The 19,641-nt window shown below is 47.8% G+C and overlaps 1 protein-coding gene across 2 annotated transcripts in view; it reads right to left on the bottom strand.

The window, feature by feature from the left end:
• LOC114043943 (post-GPI attachment to proteins factor 6-like) overlaps nt 1-18,831 on the bottom strand; it is a 29,856-nt gene extending 11,025 nt beyond the window's left edge. The window contains exons 1-9 of one of the 2 annotated variants that reach the window (XM_027863209.1): nt 18,790-18,831; nt 6,633-6,810; nt 6,141-6,333; nt 5,750-5,880; nt 4,612-4,880; nt 3,653-4,017; nt 1,983-2,073; nt 1,575-1,698; nt 702-838 (exon numbers count right to left, since the gene is read on the bottom strand). In XM_027863209.1, coding sequence (XP_027719010.1) covers nt 702-838; nt 1,575-1,698; nt 1,983-2,073; nt 3,653-4,017; nt 4,612-4,880; nt 5,750-5,880; nt 6,141-6,333; nt 6,633-6,805 — 1,483 coding nt within the window. In that variant the 5' untranslated portion in view covers nt 6,806-6,810; nt 18,790-18,831. The remainder of the gene's footprint in view (nt 1-701; nt 839-1,574; nt 1,699-1,982; nt 2,074-3,652; nt 4,018-4,611; nt 4,881-5,749; nt 5,881-6,140; nt 6,334-6,632; nt 6,811-18,789) is intronic. The other variant, XM_027863210.1, reaches the window with a different exon arrangement.
• Nucleotides 18,832-19,641: the final 810 nt, after the last annotated feature.

Below are 19,641 nucleotides of genomic sequence, written 5' to 3'. Positions count from 1 at the left end.
AGGGAGAGGGAGAGAAAAGAACCATGGATGACTCCAAGATTATAAATATGAAGAACCATGGATGACTCCAAGATTATAAATCTGAATGACTAGAAAAATGGTGGTAGTCTCAACAGAAATAGCAAAGTTTGGAGGAGAGATGGAATTCAAATCAGGAAGTCTCATTCTAGGGAGGAGGAAAGGCCTGAGGTGGGGTATCAAGATGGGGCTCTAAGCCCCACATTTCCTCATCAGTAGAATGAACTCCCCTCCCTGGCCTACCAGGGTCTGGGTAATGAGGCAGAAAGTCTTAGCAGCTCCAGGAATGAGGAAGGGCCCTAAGAAAAGCATAGCAGGATGCTGAGAGGAAAAAAAAAAACAAAAACAAAAAATGAATGAGGCATTGAAGAAGCAGGGAAGGGTCCCTTAACCTTGCCTTTCTTCTAAAGGGGCTTCCTCTCTTTAGGGCAGAACCCTCGCCACGCCCCTAGGGCTGCTAGACTCGTTATACTCCTTGCAATGATCTCATAGGCCAGAATTCTGGTTTCTCCGCCCTACTCCATACTGTCCTAAGGATAGATGGCTGGGTCCCCAAGGTCCTAGGAATCTAAGAGAGACTATGACTATTGGTCCCATGTCCCAGGGTCCTTTCTGGGTATGAATTAGAGAAACAATTCCAACCTAGGGTTTCCCCTCCCAGGAAAGAGTCAAGTACTACTCACCAGCTTTGCAGGTACAGCTGGCATAAAGGTACCCATGTCTTCGGAGCAGTCTACACTGGCCATAGGGGCCACAGTCATTGAAGCAGGGGGTCAGGGACATGGAAGCCTCTACATTGGCTTGAACCTGCTGACACTCACTGTAAAGGGCAGAGGGACACACAAATAAGGCTGAGGACAGGCGAAGTGGCAGTCAGGCAACCAACCACTGAAATGTTGTTACTGCCCAGATCTTTAGATCTTTAGAAGCTATCAGCTAGTTAGCAATCTGATCCAATGCCCTCTCTATTCTGTGCCTTGTTCTGGGTCAGTCTTGTCTTCCACATCTTCCCCCTCTTTGTGTTCTAGCCATTGAGGCTGCCCTTCCCCATATTGGCTTCCTGGGCACTAAAAACGGGGTAGGGAAGCCCCTACTGTACGTAATATTAAGATGGAGTGTAATGCAATCAAAAGAGCACTGGAATGGGGGCCAGTTGTCCTGGGTTTGAGTCTAGGCTCTGATACTTACTAGCTGTTTGACCTCGGACAAGAAACTTAAACTTTTTGAGCCTCAGTTTCCTTATCTGTAAAATGGGGATAATAATATTTATATCACCTACCTCACAGGGTTGTTAAAAAGAAAGTGCTTTGTAGACTGTAAAGAGCCAGAGAAATGTAAACTGTTATTATTACCATCCTCTAATAGTGATATCCCTTCAGTGACTGAAAGAAGGCAAAAAAGGCCAAGCGGGGGACAAGTCCCCAACCAACAGAAAGGGAGAGCCCATGCTCCAAAATCTGGCCCTTTGGAAATCTCAGAGAGGATCCAATTTATCCTGTTCCTGGGACTATCCATGGAACTCTTGGTCCCCTGACCACATCCCCTTGGACACTCACCTCACATTCGTTGGGCAGATGAGCTGTAAGGAGAGGTACCAATTGCCAGTCTCTGGATAGGGGACAGAAAGCATAGCCTCACGAGAAGAGTCAGACAGGTACAAGGAGTATCCTTCGAAAAAAGCTAAAGGGACAAGGGAAAGATGTGTTGCTGTTGGTTAGTGCAGCCTCCAGTGAGACAGGAAGGCCTGGGGAGCCAAAGATGGAAAACCTCCTTCCTCTAATCTATTGTTACCCATTTCCCCTGCTTTTCAGGCTGGGTTGAGGGAACTAAAGCAGGGATGAAATAGTTCTTCCTATGCCCTCCCACAGTTTAGGTGTTCCAGGGACAGGGGTCTTCCCTTAGGACTGCCTCTTCCCCCAGAAAAAGAGGCCCCAGGGACAGGGGCTTCTACTTCATTCCTGTACCTGTAGTGCAGTTTTGAGAGGTACTGAGGCTGAGGACAGGCGAAGTGGCACTCAGGCAACCAACCACTGAAATGTTGTTACTGCCCAGAGTCTGCAAGGGACAGATTCCAATGGTCAGTCTTAAGCCTCTGTGCCTACCCCCAGCCTAGGTGCGGGACTCAGACCTTTCTCATCTAACTCAGAGGTTAGAGAAATGGGTTTACCCCTGATATGACAGGGGTGGGCCTAGTCTGACTGCTGAAGGCCCTGCCTTTTCCCCATCGAAATTCTATCGTTCCTCTAAAGCACACTTTAAATACTTTCTCTGTGAAACTTTTCTTGACCACCCTAAAGGGATTCCTCTTTCTGAGCTTCTTAAAAACTGTTTTGGCAGTTTTTAAATAAGACAGACTATGCTCTTTTATATAAGACTATAAACAATATAAGATAGACTATAATTATGTGTGAATGATTATAGTCTATCATTATATTGTTTTCTAATTATTTCATATGTGTTAGCTTTGTCTTTCCAGTTCCACTGTAAGGCCCCTGAAAAATCAGGCCTGGAACCCGGCTATAAAGGACTAGTCAGTCTTTCGGCCTCCAGTTTCTTTCCCTAACAATACATTCTGAATACATTCATAATACAAGAATAGAATCTTTCTGATGCATAGGCTGGATCACAAAAACCTTTAATGGTTTCCCATTTCCTGGAGGATACAGTTCAAGCCTCTCTACAATTGGGCACCACCTTATGTCTCCATCCGGATCTCATACTCCTCCCCATGATTTGTTCTATTTTCCAGTCAAACTGATTTCCCTATACTTCTTTTCCAGATACAGCCAGTGATTCCTCCCTAGGTCCCTCTTTCTTTCACTGGGTTTACTCACCTTGCTCCCAAAGGCTTTCTCAAATCTTTGTTCAGGTAGCTACTCTTCCCGAAATCCTAACCCTGCCCCACAATTCCACACCCCCTTAGGCTCTGTCTGTAGAATTTTATCTACTTATCCTTCAAAGGTCCAGCTCAGATCCTTTCTCCAAGAAACTTTCTCTTAACAATTCAGTACTCTTTCCCCTCAGGACTCAAAACATTTTGGTTTTATGACACCTCTACACTTAAACACACTCTTCCTTGTGTTGTATTTCTCTATATTTTGTCTACTCTGCTCCCCCACCTAGGGGGCAAGATCTTGGATAGCTGGACCAACGCTTGTTCATCTCTTTTATCTCCTTCACTGCTTGCTCAGCACAAGGTCCTACACATAACAAGCACTTTGTAAATGGCTGCTTAAATGCAGGGACAAATGCTTCCGTTGCTAGACTGGAGGTTCCTTGAGGGTAAGGACCACATTTTCTCTCTCTTTTCTCACCCTTCCCCCAATAGTGCCTGCCACAGGGCTGGACACACAATAGGCATTTGGTAAATATTTAAAGAATTGGCAATTTCTAGTCTCTGTCAGTGCAAGGTCTTTGGGAAATAAAAGTCTCTCATCAAAGAGAAAATGAACATATTAGAAGGTCTGGGGACTGCGGTGAAGTTGTTGAGGGAGTCAGGAACTAAGCTTGGCACACCAGCAGTGGGCACATTGCCTCTGGCGACCTGTAATATCTCTGAAAGCTTCCTCATGTCACATTCCAGGGAAAATCTCTTCCCACCCACAACCCTCCAATCCCAACCCTAGGCAGGCACCGTATTGAGCTTCAGGCTGACGATGAAGGTGCTGCCACTATCCATGCCTGTGTTGAGATTGATCGGGAACAGGGTGGGCAGACTGGACCACACAATGATCCCAGAACCACTCAGGGGCCAGAAGCGAACGGAAACCACATCCAGCTCCTCCCGAATAACCGGGTAGCTGAGGAGGCAGAAGCCACTCAGAGCCGAGGCATTTCGGAAGTCCCCGACAAGGGAAAAGGGGCTGCTGCCCACACCCATCCTCTTGCCAAGGTGCCAAGGGCTTCGCCCCATGGACAGAGAGGCTGCTGATGCGTTGAGACTCTGGTTCAGGCTGATGTAGGAGACAACCAAGGGTCCCAGACTCCCTGGCCGGCACACTGCCCAGAGAACAAACGGAATGAAAGTCAGCAGCTAGGAGGGAGGGAAGTTGCAGACCCAGGAAAGAAGAGGTCTTGAAGGGGAATACATTGAGGGAAGGGGACAGAGCTTCAACAGCCTTGAGAAGGAAGGGAGTTTGCTCAGCCCAGTAGGGTATCACTTGGGCCAAGCGGGAAAGGGGTATATCTTGGGGAAAGAAAAGCTCAATGGCTTCCATGAGTCTAGAAGGAGAGGATCAGGATTACTTTTAGAGATGGGAAGAAAGGGAGCTCCAGGTGTACGGGTGAAGAGAATAGGCTAACTCAAGAAGCAACTCTCAGGAGGGGTTTACAGGCCATACTACGGCCAGTATGGGTGGGCAGTGCTTCCGCTTGAGATTCCATGTGATTTAGCTAATAGTGGCAGCTGAACAGCTGTAAGAGGGATTTAGGAATAACTTGGTACAATGCTAGTCAACTATTCCCAAGGCAACGGGAAGGAAGGGAATGGTTTGAATAAAGAGCTGCAGGATGGCAGCATCTCCTTCCCAAGCCTCAGAAAATCATCGCAGTGTCAGGACCGTGAAGATGGTGATAAGCCAGGGGCTGGCCAACCTGTGAAGGAGGCAACAGCATCGAAGGTCACGCTGACGTTGGGTTCTGCCCTGCCCTCAGCTGTCACCTGGAGCCAAGTGTCCCAGGGGGGTGCAGGTAGGTGCAGGCGGCAGGGCTCATGCTGGTCTGTACAGCTGAAGACCTTCTGAAAGGACTGGGGCAGGGTGTTGGGCCCAACAACGAGGTGTACTGGGCAGACCTGGCTCCCATTAGACACACAGCTCCTCAGTTCCAGTTGGAGGTCTGAGGTATACTTGGGGATGAAGACCCTGTAAGCCAAAGGGACTGCTTGGTGATAACCTCCCACTCAGTTGCTGGGAAAAGCCCTGAGCCCAGGCCTTCACCAACGTCCATGGTTCCCTCCACGCCCACTCCACTTCTCTCTGCCACATCATTTACAATCTCCCCTCCCACCCCTTTTGCCACTTAGTTTCAGTCTGGGACTGAGAGTCAGGAATCCTCGACTCTGGTCCTAGTGTATCATTTACCAGCTGCAGGCTTCTCCCGTGAAGTTTCAGTTTCACCTCTCCTATTTCCTGGGAACTTTTCCAGGTTTGTTTCCAATTACTGTCTTTCACATATTCTTTATTCTAGTCAAACTGACCCACTAGCTGTTCCCCATCCAAGACACTTTACGTCCCCACCCCATGCCCGGAACACCCACTGCTTCTCAAAACATCTAGTTTCTTTCAAAGTAAAATTTGGGGGTCACCTCCCACAGAAGACTTTTCCTGATCTATGTCTTCCCACCACCACCTTATTCCCTACTTCGTTTGTATTCTTTCTATTGGAAATTATTTTGTATCTAACTTTCATATACTTTGTATTTACTTATCTGTACACACGTTGTATCCTCCCAGTAGAATGTAAGCTCCCAGAAGGCAGGGACTATTTGACTTTGTATTCTCAGCATATACTACAATGCTGTGCACGTAACAGGTATTTAATAAATGTTTCTGAATTAAATTGGATATTGTGAGGATCAAATACAACAATGAATTTTGGGGGGAGGACAGGGACACAGAACTGTGAAAGGCAACAGATGTGCCTCTAAAATTCCATGACTCAACCAGATCTAATGTCCAATCCCTTCCTGAGTGCAGGGCTCTGTACTTGAGGACTCTGACCCCCAACTCACTTGAGATGCCTCAACTGGGAGCCAGAGAGGGTCTGTGAGAGGGGCGTGTCAGGCTGTAGAACGGTAACATCAGTCAGTCGTAGCACCAGCATATCCGGTTGGAAGACGTAGGTACAGGGGTTGGCGACGCCCTAGAGAGATAAGAGAGGGAGGAGGGATAATGCTGCACATGTATTTTAGAAATGGCATGCTGGGGATCTTCAAGGGGAAAGGTCACTATGTTACTGGGTCTGAGGTGATGGGGTCGGGGGGGGACTCCTAAAGGAGAGAAGAGAGGTCACTACACTCTGTGTGGGATCTCCAAGAGAAAAAGGAGGCAACGTCAGGGAGAGGCTGTCATGCCAGAGGGGTCTGAGAGGGCAGGGAAGGGAAAGGACTTCCTCACTCTTACCTTTACTTCTATTTTCTGGGGTGAGCGGGGCAAGTGGGCTGCGATGAACCAGTCGCCAGGTGCAGGGCTGGAGACATTGATGATAGTGTTGTTGTGTATTAGTTTTATGGAAAATGAGGGCCGGACTGTGGTGTTGTCTGGGAACTTGGTGCCCAGAGGGTTGATGACTGGAGGAGCACCGGAACGGAAGTGGCTGGAGGCAGAAAGAACAGGGAGGGATCAAGACCATGCTCCCTCCTCCCAGCAGGAAGGGTAGATGGAAACAAATAGTTGGAGTTAAGATCAAGGTCTTGGGCAGCCCAAGCCAAGGCTGTATGAGGGAGCCAGGTAACATGCAGGTTGAGGACTCCCTCAGCAAGCTGAAAGGGGTGGGGAGCGTGCCAGTGAGGGGCAAAGCTGACCGAAAGACAAGGGTGCAGTAGGAGGGATATGGAGTGAGTCATGAGGGGCAGATGTGGAAGGGTACCGAGAGAGCGTCAGACTGGCACCTACACGGTGATCTCCACATCTGTGCACTCAGAGCCTGGGCCCTTGAATGCCTGCAGCAGCCAACGGAGTAGCATTGTGTCAGAAGGCACCCGGAAGTGGTAGAGCTTGGTGCTGCCATACCAGCTGTAGAAGGACAACTTCTGGGGGCTCTGGACAAAGTACTCATAGGAATACATCAGGTCTGGGGGAAGGAAGGAATGGTCATTGAGGGCGGGGCAGTCTGTGGAGGACTGCTCCTTCCCTGAGGCAAGCAACAACTTGCTTCAGACAGCACACCCCCATCCTCCCTTTCAACAAACCACGTACCTCTCCCCCCCCCATATCCAGAAACAGAGCATCAGGTTGTGTGCTGAGAAGGACGGCTAAAAAGAAGTCTTCGACACACACGGCTGGCATGAGTCACGGATGCTGTCCCTACCCATGAGAGTTATATTTCTGTGTGGGGACCTTTATTATAAGAAGGCAATGTAGTGGAGAGGCCACTGGGTGACCTCAAGAGTACAGCCAGCTGGACTAGAGTCCCAGTTCCATCATTTATTAGTACTATGATTCTGGTGAGTCACTGGACCACTGGGGGCCACTCGGCCTCAGTTTCCTTCATTTATAAAATGGGGATAATAATTCTTTCCCTATCTGTCTCACAGGGTTGTTATGCAAGATGGTGGACTTGGAATAAAGAGAAACCTGAGGTCAAATCCTGCCTCTGATATGCACTAGTTATGTGGCCCTGGTCAAAATATTTAATCTCGTTCAGTCTCAGCTAAATGGAGTTAATGCAACCTGCAATATCTACTTCACAAGGTTGCTCTTAGGATCAAAATGAAATAATACACATAAAGTACTTTGTAAATATTAAAGTGCTATACAAATGTCAGTTATTATTATTATTATTATAAAACTAGAAAGTGCTATATAAATTAAGCTACTAGTATTATTAATAGTAGTAATTTATAAGGGAAAGGGAAAAGGGAATAAGCATTTCTAAAGTGCCTACTATATGCCAGATGCTGTGCTAAGCACTTTTTACAAATATCATCTCATGTGATCTTTACAACAACCTGGGGTGGGGGCAGCTAGGTAGGGCAGTGGATAGAGCACCGGCCCTGGATTCAGGAGGACCTGAGTTCAAATCCGACCTCAGACACATAACACTTACTAGCTGTGTGACCCTGGGCAAGTCACTTAACCCCATTGCCTAGCACCGCCCCCAACAAAAAAAAATACAACAACCTTGGGTGGTAGGTGCTATTATTATCCCTATTTTACAGTTGAGGAAACTGAGCAGAGGTCAAATGCCCAGGGTCACAGAGCTAGAACTAAACTCAGGTCTTCCTGACTCTAGGCCCAGCATTTTATGTACTATGCCACCTAGCTGCACCAATTTATGCATGCCAGAAATATATTGCTTTACCAAATAGTTTAAATTCCTTATCCTGGCATTTAAATTGCTCTATAATCTGGCTCCTATCTATTGTTCTGGCTGTATCTTTTTATTGTTCTCTTTCACATATTCTACACTCCACCCAAACTGGACTATCACCTATCTGCCATTCTTATCTTGCCTTTTGTTTTCATGTTTTTACTGATAACATTCCCCCAAAATCTAGAATAGACTTTCTGTCCAGCTACATCTGTTGAAAATCTCCTTTCCTTCCAAGCCACATGCAGGTGTCATGTCTTCTGTGAACCCTTCCTTGACTTCCTACAACTTCCCACTTCAACAGAAAACGGTCTCTTTCTCCTCAAATTTCTCCTAGCACTTTGCCTTGAACTATCCCTAGTAAATTATCCCTATGTGTAACAACTTTTTTTAACCATACTTATTTGAGTAATATCTCATTTCCACCCCATTCCTCTCATAATAGATTGCTGGTTCTTTGAGAATAGGGTCTGTGTCATAGCTATCACCAGCATCCAGCACTGCGTCTTTCTTACACGTTTTAAGAAATGTTTGTTGGGGCAGCTAGGTGGCGCAGTGGATAGAGCACCAGCCCTGAAGTCAGAAGGACCTGAGTTCAAATTCGGCCTCAGACCAAACACTTGACACTTACTAGCTGTGTGACCCTGGGCAAGTCACTTACCCCAATTACCTAAAAAAAAAAAAAAAAGTATTAATTAAAGAAATATTTGTTGAACTTGTTAACTGAATAGGACAAAGTTATTCTCATTTTACATTGAGGAAACTGAGGCCCAGAGAGAAGTGACTTCCTCAGGGTTACCCACCATAAGTCAGGTCTCCTGACTCCCAAAACAGGACTATTTCTACCACATCATGCTGCCTCAGGGTCACTTTCAGCTTCTGGACTACTAGCGTGGCCTGAGTGAACTCTAGCAGGAAGTCCTAGAGGAAAATATGTGGTGGATCCTGCGTTCTAGTTTGTCCATACCTGGGGGAACAGCAGCAGCTGCTCTCCACCAGGTTGCTAGAGTTCAAGTTAAAAATGGTGCATTGAGTGTTCTCACCATGATAATCACCATGGAGCTGAGGTGAGGGGGAAGGCACAGTTAAATATCCTGCTTATAAATACAGGAGGCATTCAGTGCCAGAAGGGTTTAGGTTGCCCTCCTCTTGGGCAAAGAGGCACAGAGAGAGATAGATATAGCCCTGCTCTTAACTTGAAGTGAGTGATCTTGACTTTTCTCAAGCTCCCTTAACACTGAAGCCAACCACTGAAGCAGGGCCATGGTGCCCCTCTGACCCCTCTTCCCCAGCCAGACTGGCAGGAAGCAAAGAAAGATATTGCTTGGCATCAGCTTAGCTTAAATAGGCTTCTCTCTGATATTGGAGCCTCTCTGAGGCTCCAACATCAAGATTAAGGGTGTCAGGATAGAAGATTCAGAGGCTTGAGACTTCCAAATTCTTTAGCAGAAGACCCTAAAAGAAGGGGATGGTGGACAGTTTTGAAGGCCTTTGATCCATCCCCACTCCCAGTTTCCCTGGTCCTGATGTCCTGGCAGAGGCTGTCAGAAAGGTTGAAATGACTAGATCCTGGAAAAAATGCTAGCATGACCCAACTAGGGTCAGGAAGAGACTGATTTCCTTGAGTCAATGCCTTCAGGACAGAGAGCAAAAACAGGATTGGCAGGAGGCAAATGGAGGGCTGGGACCAATGGCTGAAAGGGGCTGACAAGTAAGAAAAGGAAGTGAGAGGTAAACCTCTCATGGGACCAATTACCAGGAGACTGCCGCTTCAGTGACCCCAGAGCCAAGGGAGCTGACAAAGCAGTTGTCTCAGAGATGATGCTAAGCTAAAGTATATTTGAGAAAAGCATAAAATCATTCCTATCTTATAACTAGGAGAAAAATATAGCATGAAGGGACTTGACTAGGGTCACACAATAGACAGTGACAGACCTAAGTTCAGGTCTTCTGATCCCAAGGACCAGGAGGTATCTACTCAGCTTTGAGTCTCTGAACTGAGGATAATAAGCCTGGAGAAGAGGAGTCTTGGGCACATAATGATCATCTTCAAATATCTTTTGGCTCTTTTATTATTTCTTTATGTCTTGTGGAGTCATCAGCTTTGTCTAAAAACATGTAAAGGGATTCCACGTGGTGTTCCCTTATTCTGCTTGGCCCCACAGGGCAAACTTTGGACCAATGGCTGGATGTTCCATGGAAGCAGATGTCACATCAATATAAGGAAGACCTTCACAAAACCAAAGCCTTGCTACAAAGTATTTCCTTTTTACCGCCAATTTTTTCTTTTGCTTTGTTTTGTTTTTTAGGCAATTGGGGGTAAGTGACTTGCCCAGGGTCACACGGCTAGTAAGTGTCAAGTGTTTGGTCTGAGGCCAAATTTGAACTCAGGTCCTCCCTACTTCAGGGCCAGTGCTCTATCCACTATACCACCCTCTATCTATCTATCTAGCTAGCTGTCTAGCTAGCTGCCCCCACCGTCAATTTTCAAATGGCCATTATTCAAATGCTTAATGTGGATGCTGAAGAGGAGAAGCTTTCTCCTTCAAGTAGAGAGGGGCCTAGATGACTTCTGAAGACCCTTCCACTTCTCTGATCACAAGTGGAAGTCTTGACCTGCTAAAGTTGTGAGTGACTCACACCAGCCTCCCCCTGGGGACTTTAGCCCACGAGCTGAAGGCTCAGTCTCTTTTATTTGTTTTATTGAATCAAGGGAGGATATGGAACTCATTGATGTGCTCCAGGAACCAGAAAGGAATACTGAGGGATGTGCTCAGAAATCCCAGCACAGCAGGGACTCCCAGCCTAGTGAGAACTAGGTGTCAGGATGCCCGAGTCCCCTGGGAAGCTGACTCAGCCTGAACAGCTCACATAGCCCTTGTGAGGCCCAGGGCCAACTCAGCTCCAGAGGGATTAGACTAAGCCAAGGCCTCATTCCCAGAGAACACATTAGGCTCAACTATATATCAGTCCTTCAAACACTGTGATACACAGGCATACTCAGTGGGGCCCTTAAACAAGGACAGGGAAATCTAGTCTTCTTCTTTGAATCCTTATGGTGGACTCACTTTTTCATGAAGGAACTGTTCCTCTGAATTCAAGAGGTGGTGTGGTGCCAAGACAACTGAAAGAGGATCTGGACGACATAGGTCCAAATCCCAAGTTCTGTCTTACTCTCTATGTGACTTTCAGTAGGTCCATTTCCCGCTGTGGGATTCCGTTTGCTCGTCTCCACATTAAAGACAGAGATATTGGGATAGTGTCCACTAAATAATCCTCTAAGTAACCCATACTGAGCCTGTCCCCCTCTCCCTGAGCTTGAAGGTACCCCATCCCTCATACCCAGGACTAGTAGCAGGGTATCTTGTCAATTTCTGAATTTAGGCCAGGCCCCTCCAGTGACTATTCATTACTAATCATTTTCTTCACCACTATATTAGCCATATGTCCCCTGTTCCTCTGCATAAAGCAATCAGATCCAAACTGGGTAAAGTCTCAGCTTGCCTGCTGCCTCATCTCTCCTCAACTTTCTAGCCAAAGTCAGCCCCATCCTCTACAACCTTCCTTCTCTCCCCAAACCTCAGGACATTATTATGAGAATTTGAATTTAAGACATACTTACTGACAACTACTATGTGTATGGCTCTGTGGTAGGCTCTAAGGTGAAAACAAAAGTGAATTAGACAGGTCCTGCCCTCAAAGAGCTCACAGTTTAGGAGAGGAAAAAATATATACACGGATAAATATTGTGTAAATACGCTCCAATAAATCTATGATGTGGGTACTCCTTCCAGTGATAAGCTCGCTAACCCTGTCCACCCAAATTACAGTTCATCTACAACTTAACCTGAGACACTTCTGTTCACATCCTTGCTGAGGCGGGGTCGTCTTCTTGGGGATTTCCTCTCATTCTCCTGGCATTGTATCTATGCCAATGGAGTACGCAGGCTGCCTATCATGATCCCTCACTCTAGCCAACAGCCAACTCATCTCTTTTTCCCAGTCATATATACCTCTCATAACATCCTTTACCTGGCCTTCTCTGCCAAAATTCCTCATTTGAAATAGGTTGTACTTGGCTCACATCTACCTCTCCGTTACCCTCTGGGTGATCCCCAGCTTCAATTCTTTGGAGATCATGTTATAGCAACCCGTAATACAAACAGTGGGATAATTACATAAGAGAGATAACAGAATGCAACAGGGTCTTCAGAGGAGAGCTCATTTCTGGTGAGGGGAAGAGGGAAGGAATCAGGCGAGGCTTCATGGAGGATGCAGCATTCGAACTGAGCCTTAGAGGTTGGGTGGCCTGTCAACAAACAGCATGAAGACAGAATGCAGTCAAGGTGGAAGAGGCAATGAGAACAAAGGCCAGAAGGCGGAAAAGTACAGAAGATGTTGTGTTAAGGAAGCAATGAATAGTGCAGGTTGAAGGGAGATCCAGAGAAGATATGAGGGTCTGAGGTAGGCTGTGTTTTCCTGAAGGGAAGCTGGAGGAATCTCCCAGGAGGCACTGGGGTTCTCCCATTGAGCTTCTGTTCCTTCCATCCATCATCCCTCTGCACCCCACAAAAAAAAGAAACAAACAGAGTGAAGACTCAGATCACAGAGTTTTAGGGGGATGGGAACAGCTTTATACCATAATCTCTGATTGGGTCACTGTTCTAAAAAATCTTAAATGATTCCTTAAAGCCAAAGAGGCAGCTAGGTGGTGCAGGTGATAGAGTGTAGGGCCTAGAGTCAGGAAGACTCATCTTACTAAGTTCAAATCTGGCTTCAAACACTCACTGGCTGTGTGACTCTGGGCAAGTCACCTAACCCTGTTTGTCTCAGCTTCCTCATCTGTAAAATGAACTGGAGAAGGAAATTCAAACCATTCTACTATCTTTGCCAAGAAAACCCCAAAATGGGGTCATGAAGAGTCTGACATGACTGAAAAATGACTGAACAACAACAAAGAAAGCCACAAACGAATATATTCCTAATCCTGGAATTCAAGGTCATCCATAACGTGGCTCCAATCCACTTTTCTAGCCATCTCTCATACCAGTCTATCTCTTTCAGTATATTACATTCCAGCCAAAATGGACCTGTCTCTATCCCTTTGTCTTTTTCTGTTTCATTCTTCATACTTGGAATGGACTTCCTCTTATCCCCAATTCATATCCTTTCCTTTGAGGTACAACCCAGGCTCCCCCTTCTCCAGGAAGGCTTTACTACCCCTTCCCCTATTTCCAATATCTGTGAGTGTTGTCTCCCTCCTCCAGAGCATTTGGTCTGTGTCACACCTATCTCTAATACCCAGCACTGTTCCTCACACACAGAGGGCACTAAGATAAATGTTTATCGTGAAATGAGTTGGTCAGGGTAATGTTATACTGGATATGCCTGTATTTCAATTCAATCCAATGAGGTTATTAATATATTATAACTCAACTCCACTGCAATGTTGTAAAATCCTCCTGTTAGGTACTAGGGCTGACTATCCCAGATAAAAATGCATTGTTGAATAACCCAGGTTGATCTGAAATAACTAACCCTCTCCATCACACCTCAATTCTCCCTCCCAGCATTGATATTAGGGATTTACAGAAAAAAATTAAGGATATACAGGCCTGCCTGTATAGCTGTATTTTTAAAAGGGTCATTGGGAAAGAGTGACAGGGTCCTCCAAGGCTAAGAGTAGCAACTCCAGACTAAACCTGGGACTCCAACATAGTCTCTCTTGGTGATCGGCCCCTTCTACATCCAAAGTCACAGTAAATGGTAGGTAAACACAAAGTGGTAGCATTGTCTTATCAGGGCTTCCTGCAGCCATTAAAAAATGACCACATTTCAACACAGTCATATTGCCTTAAGAAGTTAAAGCAATAGACACAGGAGCTGTCCCAGAAACTACATCCCTGGAAAAAGCAGCTGGCAGAGGGAAAGAGTCCGTTGAGGACACTGGCTGAGAAAACAGATTAGTCTTGATTTTCTCCAAAGCTGCCTGAAGAGACCAGACACCTACAGCAGCAGCTTCCACTTCTTAAATATCCCTTCTCCCTGAAGGGGGCAGAGATTTAACTCCCATCCCCCTAAAAGGATCAGCCTGGTAGGTTTTCCTTTGAAGAGTACCTTCCAGGAAAGAAGACCCCGATAAGAGCCTTGGACAGATATTCCAACCACATCCAGGCTATATTCCCTTGGGACTCCAGAAGGAAAGGCCTTTGACCAGCCAGCCTGGGGCCTTAACTAAAAAGGCTCAGTGACATGGCTCAGGGTTATAATCTCATAGCTTCTGACACCTTCAATTAAATGCAATTAAAACTTGGCTGACCTGCCCTCCACCCTAAGAAAGCTAAAAGGACAAAACGTCAGTAGTCTAAAGGACAGGATATCGTGGATTAAGGAAAGGCAGAAAGATGACAGCTTGGGCACCCAGTGGCAAAGAGAATCCAGGAGTGTGGGTAACTGGATGAATATGAAAATATTTGTAAGCTCATCCACTTTTACAGCACTGTTTCATGCCAAGGAACTCACTCTTCCAAATATCGTCCTTCCAAATCCCAGTTAGACAAGAAGGTGGTGACTCAGATTCCCCTTTCCACCACAAATTCAACAAGCACTTATGAGTTTACTATATAGAAGACACGGTCTGCTGAAAGGGGAGCTTGCAGTCTAGCAGGAAAAAGGTGACACAGGAATGGAGACAAGTTTGGTGACTACTTCAAAAGTCTCCTTTGTAGCAGGGAGTAAGATTTGGGCCCAGGTACTGCCACATCAAATGCACAATTCCACCACCCCTCTGGTTTCTCCCTCTAGTTCTCTAGTCAGATTTGAATGTGCAAGAAGCCTAGTGCTTTGGTTCATGGATACATGGACCACTGAGTAACATTAGGCTGTTAATCACAAACATCAGGGAAAGATAAGCAGGCCTGGGAAAACCTTGCCCCAGAATCACTCCCTCCCCTGCCTGTCTCCTCAAGTATTCCTTCATGGGGCTGAGCAGAGCAGTGAGCAGAGGGGCCAGAAGTTCTAGTCTGGAAATCCTCCCAGCTGCCATTCAAAACATCAATCTCAGGTAAGCCTCTGGCCTGCTCCTGCCTCCCTGGCCTATGTATTAGGCCATAGTTGGATAGAAACAACTAAGGCCAAGTAAAATAATAATCTCTCTGCGTTTACAACCCAACCCGCAGGCACAGGTAGAATCCATGGGGGCCTGTGGTTCTCCTGAGACTGGGATGGCTTTGCTCCAAGAGCAAGTCTGGAACATGATTTGGAGGTGAGGGAGCAGAGGCTCACTGTTGGGGGTAGGAGGGGGTGGGAGAGAGAAGGTGAGACAAAGGATAAGCAATAGGCTGGCTGGAGGGGTTACACTGGGACAGACGCCTCCTCTCAAGAACAGGGTAGCAATAACCCAACTACCTTAGGCCTTTAATCCTGAGGTAGGAGGATAGAAGGGAGAAGTGGGGAAATTGGTGTTGAAGCAATTAAATCAGGAATTCAATACTCAGAGAAGAAAAACAGACCTTCATTCCAAACAGTGCAAACCTAGAAGGCACAGACTCCTGGAAGGAACAGGAGCTGGAAAGAAATATTTCTGAGAAGCCAAGGGGGACAGTTGAAAATAAACTACTCCGAAGCACTGATTCACCTCTGATAGGAGTATCAAAACACGTCCCCCCCCTTTTTTTTTTAAACTCTTTCTTCTTTGACCTCTGCAGTTCTGGGACAACCTCTAACCAGCCATCAACAGCCTCTGAATTGCTCTACCTGCTTTCAGGGTCCCCCATGTCCAAACATATAGCTGTCAAAATGATTCTAAAGCACATGTCTTTCCCTGCTCAAAAATCTTCAGAGGATTTCTATTTCTGCTAAGATAAAATACAAACTTTTTAAGCCTATATTAAAGCTCTCTACAATCTGGCTTCAGCCTATACCTTTCTACACCTATTTCACATGATTCCCTTTCACAAACTCTAGATTCCAATCACCTGTTCTACATGTTGCCTAAACTCAGCATTCCATCTCCTACCTTCACCCAGCTTGGTCCTCATGACAGGATGGTACCTTGACTGATAGACAAAAGGCAGCATATGCCAAGTAAGCCAAACCACTGCCACCACCGCCTTGACCATCACCTCTCCTCAGACCTTCCAATAACAAGCCCCCAGACACCATAGTTATCACTGAGGGGATAAATTGTTGTGGGGAGGAGGCCTAACTTCCTCATCACCCCAAGCAATAGATGCTGATCAACTGCCACCAACAGGCAGATAAACACAGGAGCCCTGGGAATGGCAGCATCCCTTCCCTGCCCCAGACCACTCGCCCTGCTTTCACTCCAGCCCCATAACCATCATTTGGGGAAATGGCTCCTGTGGAGAAGGAACCAGCCATCCCAACTAACTACCACATACAAGGAAGGCAAACCAGCCTAGATTAAGCAGCAAGGCACACTGAGGGAAGATGGGAGGCAGCAGCATGTCGGAAGGTCAAACCACCACCACCACCACCACCACCACCACCACCACCACCACCACCACATCCCTTCAGACTTTAGGGGAGATGGCTGAGGATCCTAGGCCTGAGAGCCTTGGGAAAAACAGTGCTTCCCAAAGGTCTCAGCCATTATCCTGGGAGGTAGTCCATGCGGAGATGCAGCCTGGCAGCTGCTCCTGAAAGCGTTACAGCCACCGCTACTCAAGACCCAGAAAAGAAAGTTCTTGTCATTAGACACCGTCTAATGTCATTGGCACCGTCAAATGGCTTAGCATCAGAAATAGGTGTGATTTTTATCAGTACAAAGAATATTAAGGAAGAAGTTTTGCCACTACACCCTAGGACCATGGGACCTTTCCAGCTGATTTGCAGTCGAAACCTTTCATATGTGTCATTTTTCCATTAGTAAGTCCTTGAGAGCTGGGACTGTCTTGCTATTCTGTTTGCATTACCAGCATTTATTGCAGTACTTTGTGAGAATTTATTAAATGCTTGCTTCATTCATTCATGCCTAGAACACACTTCCTCCCTCCTCACCTCAGCCTCTTAAAATCCTTAGCTTTCTTTAAAGCTCAGCCTAAGTAAAGCCTTGCCTAATCTCTCTTGCTGTCAGTCCTCTCTTCTTCCTCAATTTTGTGTTTACTTATCTCTGTATGTCGTACCACTCACAGGAACAGTTTTCATTTCTGTCTTTAAAGCCCCGTGATTGTGACTCTTGAATACAGAGCAGGTGCGTAATAAATCGTTGGATTGTCAAGCCAACAAACCTCCCACTCGGCCATCTTAGTTTTCTGTCCAATTTGAAAGCTGAAATAGGATTATCCCCCAAAAAGTTGCCACTTAATTTTGCCTTGTGGCTTCCCCCATCCCTTGAAGCAATACTCCACAAGAAAAAGTGGAGACAGTTCAAAGGAAGGAAGTCGAGAAGTGGCCCAAAAGTGTCCCTGGGACATATCTGAGGTCCCCAGCAAATTCTAGGGGGGTTGAGAAAGGGAAAGATCATTTCTCCAGGTCACTTCTGAAGCTTGCAATCCAGTCCCCTTAAGTGCTCTATAATAAGGCTGTTAGATTGAGAGAAGTCTTAAAGGTTACAGCCCCACCCCAACTCATGATTGTACCTCCACATCCTGGTCCAAAGAAGGAAGTCAGCCCAGCACTTTAATCTCTGGAATTCTATTCCTGAATCAGCTCTCCAGGAGTTCAATCAAGAAATCATTACCCAATTAAATTAAACATTTATTAGGTACCTACTACTAGCAAGACACTCCTAAGGTCAGCCTATTGTCTCTATCTGAAACGAAGTCTATCTTCACTCCTCTTGGCTTTACCTCAAAACTACACCAAGTCAGGGGACACCTGGGAAGCTTCCCTTAAAGCCCAAAGCTTGCATCATTCAGCAGGGCCACCTTGAAAAGAGATAATTTTAAGGGAGGATGGAGGCCACTAAAACTGAACTCACTACAACTGAAGTAGAGTGCTAAATGGCAATACCTATCCATTACTTACAATAGCCTCTACTCTAGAAGAGGTTTGACACTTATCGGGACCTGCTCCAGAGATCCCTGGGGTCTAGTGTTTAGCACAGCGGCTGGCACACACAGTAGGTGCTTAATAAATGCCTGTTGGTTTTTTGACTCAGGTCCCTAGGTCCTGTTGAAGCAACTTTTCAGGTCCTCTGAACCTGCCAAATCGCTGGCCAGAGCCTTCATCGGAGACCAGCTGCGAAGTATGATCTCTTCCCTGTGAGCATGTAGTTTAAAGAACGGCCTCCCCCCATACCCCTTTTCCAATTACAACTAGGAACCTGCCCTCCTCACAATACGTTCCGATGACTCCCCCCCACACACACACCCCCTTCCTCAGGAAGAACTTTTACAAGGAATGGACCACTGCCCTCTCCATCCCAGGCAGCTCAAGGTGCCTAGAGTCCCAGTCCAGCCTCACCCCCTCCCTTACTTTACAGAGGAGGAAACTGAGGCCAGGGAGGAGAAGTGACTTGCCCAAGGTCACACAGTGGGTCAGTGGGAGCCGCGGCGGTCTTCGGAAATTCAAACCTCCCCCCTGGCTCCAGCCATCAGGCTGCGCCCGCCCCGCCGCGGAGGGCCGGAGCAGGTGCACGGGCCCCACGGCGGGTAGGGTCGCAATGAGCGGGCGGGCGCCGGTGCTCCCCGGGCCGCCCCTCCCAGCAGTCCCCGCAGCGCCGGGGTCCCCGGCGGCCGGCCCGGCTGGGGAATCGCGCGACGGTCCCTCACTCACCGGGGCCGCCGCCGCTCGCGTTGGTGGCGGGGACCGCGGCGGTAGCGCCGGCCGAGGGGGTGAGGCTGAGGAAGAGCAGCCACGCCAACGGCCCCGCCGCGACCCCGGCCCGGCCCATGGCTCCGCCGCGCTGGGCCCCGCTCTATCCGGCCAGTGTGTCAGGCCTCCGGCCGCCCGCGCCCCGGCCGCCACCGCCGCTGCCGCCGCCGCAGCCGCTTGTGCCGCGGGCTCCCATCGCCGCGGCCGGTCCCCGGCGACCGCCGCTTCCCCCGCCCGGGGCCACTTCCGCCTGCCAGGCCCCGCCCCCTGCCCTGCCCGGCCCCCGCGCGCCCCCGCCCCGCCGGCACCCGGGAGGGAGGAATGCACCCCCCGCGGCGCTCGCTGCGGGTGACACCTGTCTGGGGCGCACGGAGTTGCGACGTGGGGATGCGCCCTGGGCAGCCCGGGCTGGTCCCCGGCACTGCACTGCGGAGCGCGGCGCAGCGCCCCGGGCTAGGGAGGCCTGGCACGCGGCTAGCGGGGCAGCAGCGGGCCTCAGGCTCCCCATCTGTGAAATGGGCGAGCTGTGAAAAGTTACCCGTGTGGTGGATAGAAGAATGCGGAACTGGGAGTCGGAGACCCGACCTGTGCTTCTGATTCATTCTTCAACCTCGGACAAGTTCCTTGTCGTCTGTGGGCCTTCCTCTACCTGGCAATAAAAAAATGAGCCTCAATTTCCCCGTCTATTTAACAACTACTACTATGTAACAATAACGACAGCAACTTGAATTTGCACAGGAATTTGGCTTTATGATAAGACACGAACCTCCCTCCCCTCTTTGGAGAGAAGGGGGACAATGGGAACGGAACATT

This window comes from Vombatus ursinus, unplaced genomic scaffold (genome assembly GCF_900497805.2).
Source record: "Vombatus ursinus unplaced genomic scaffold, bare-nosed wombat genome assembly UNPS02014770.1, whole genome shotgun sequence".
Lineage (NCBI taxonomy): Eukaryota > Metazoa > Chordata > Mammalia > Diprotodontia > Vombatidae > Vombatus > Vombatus ursinus.
This window is presented reverse-complemented; position numbering and strand designations above follow the sequence as displayed.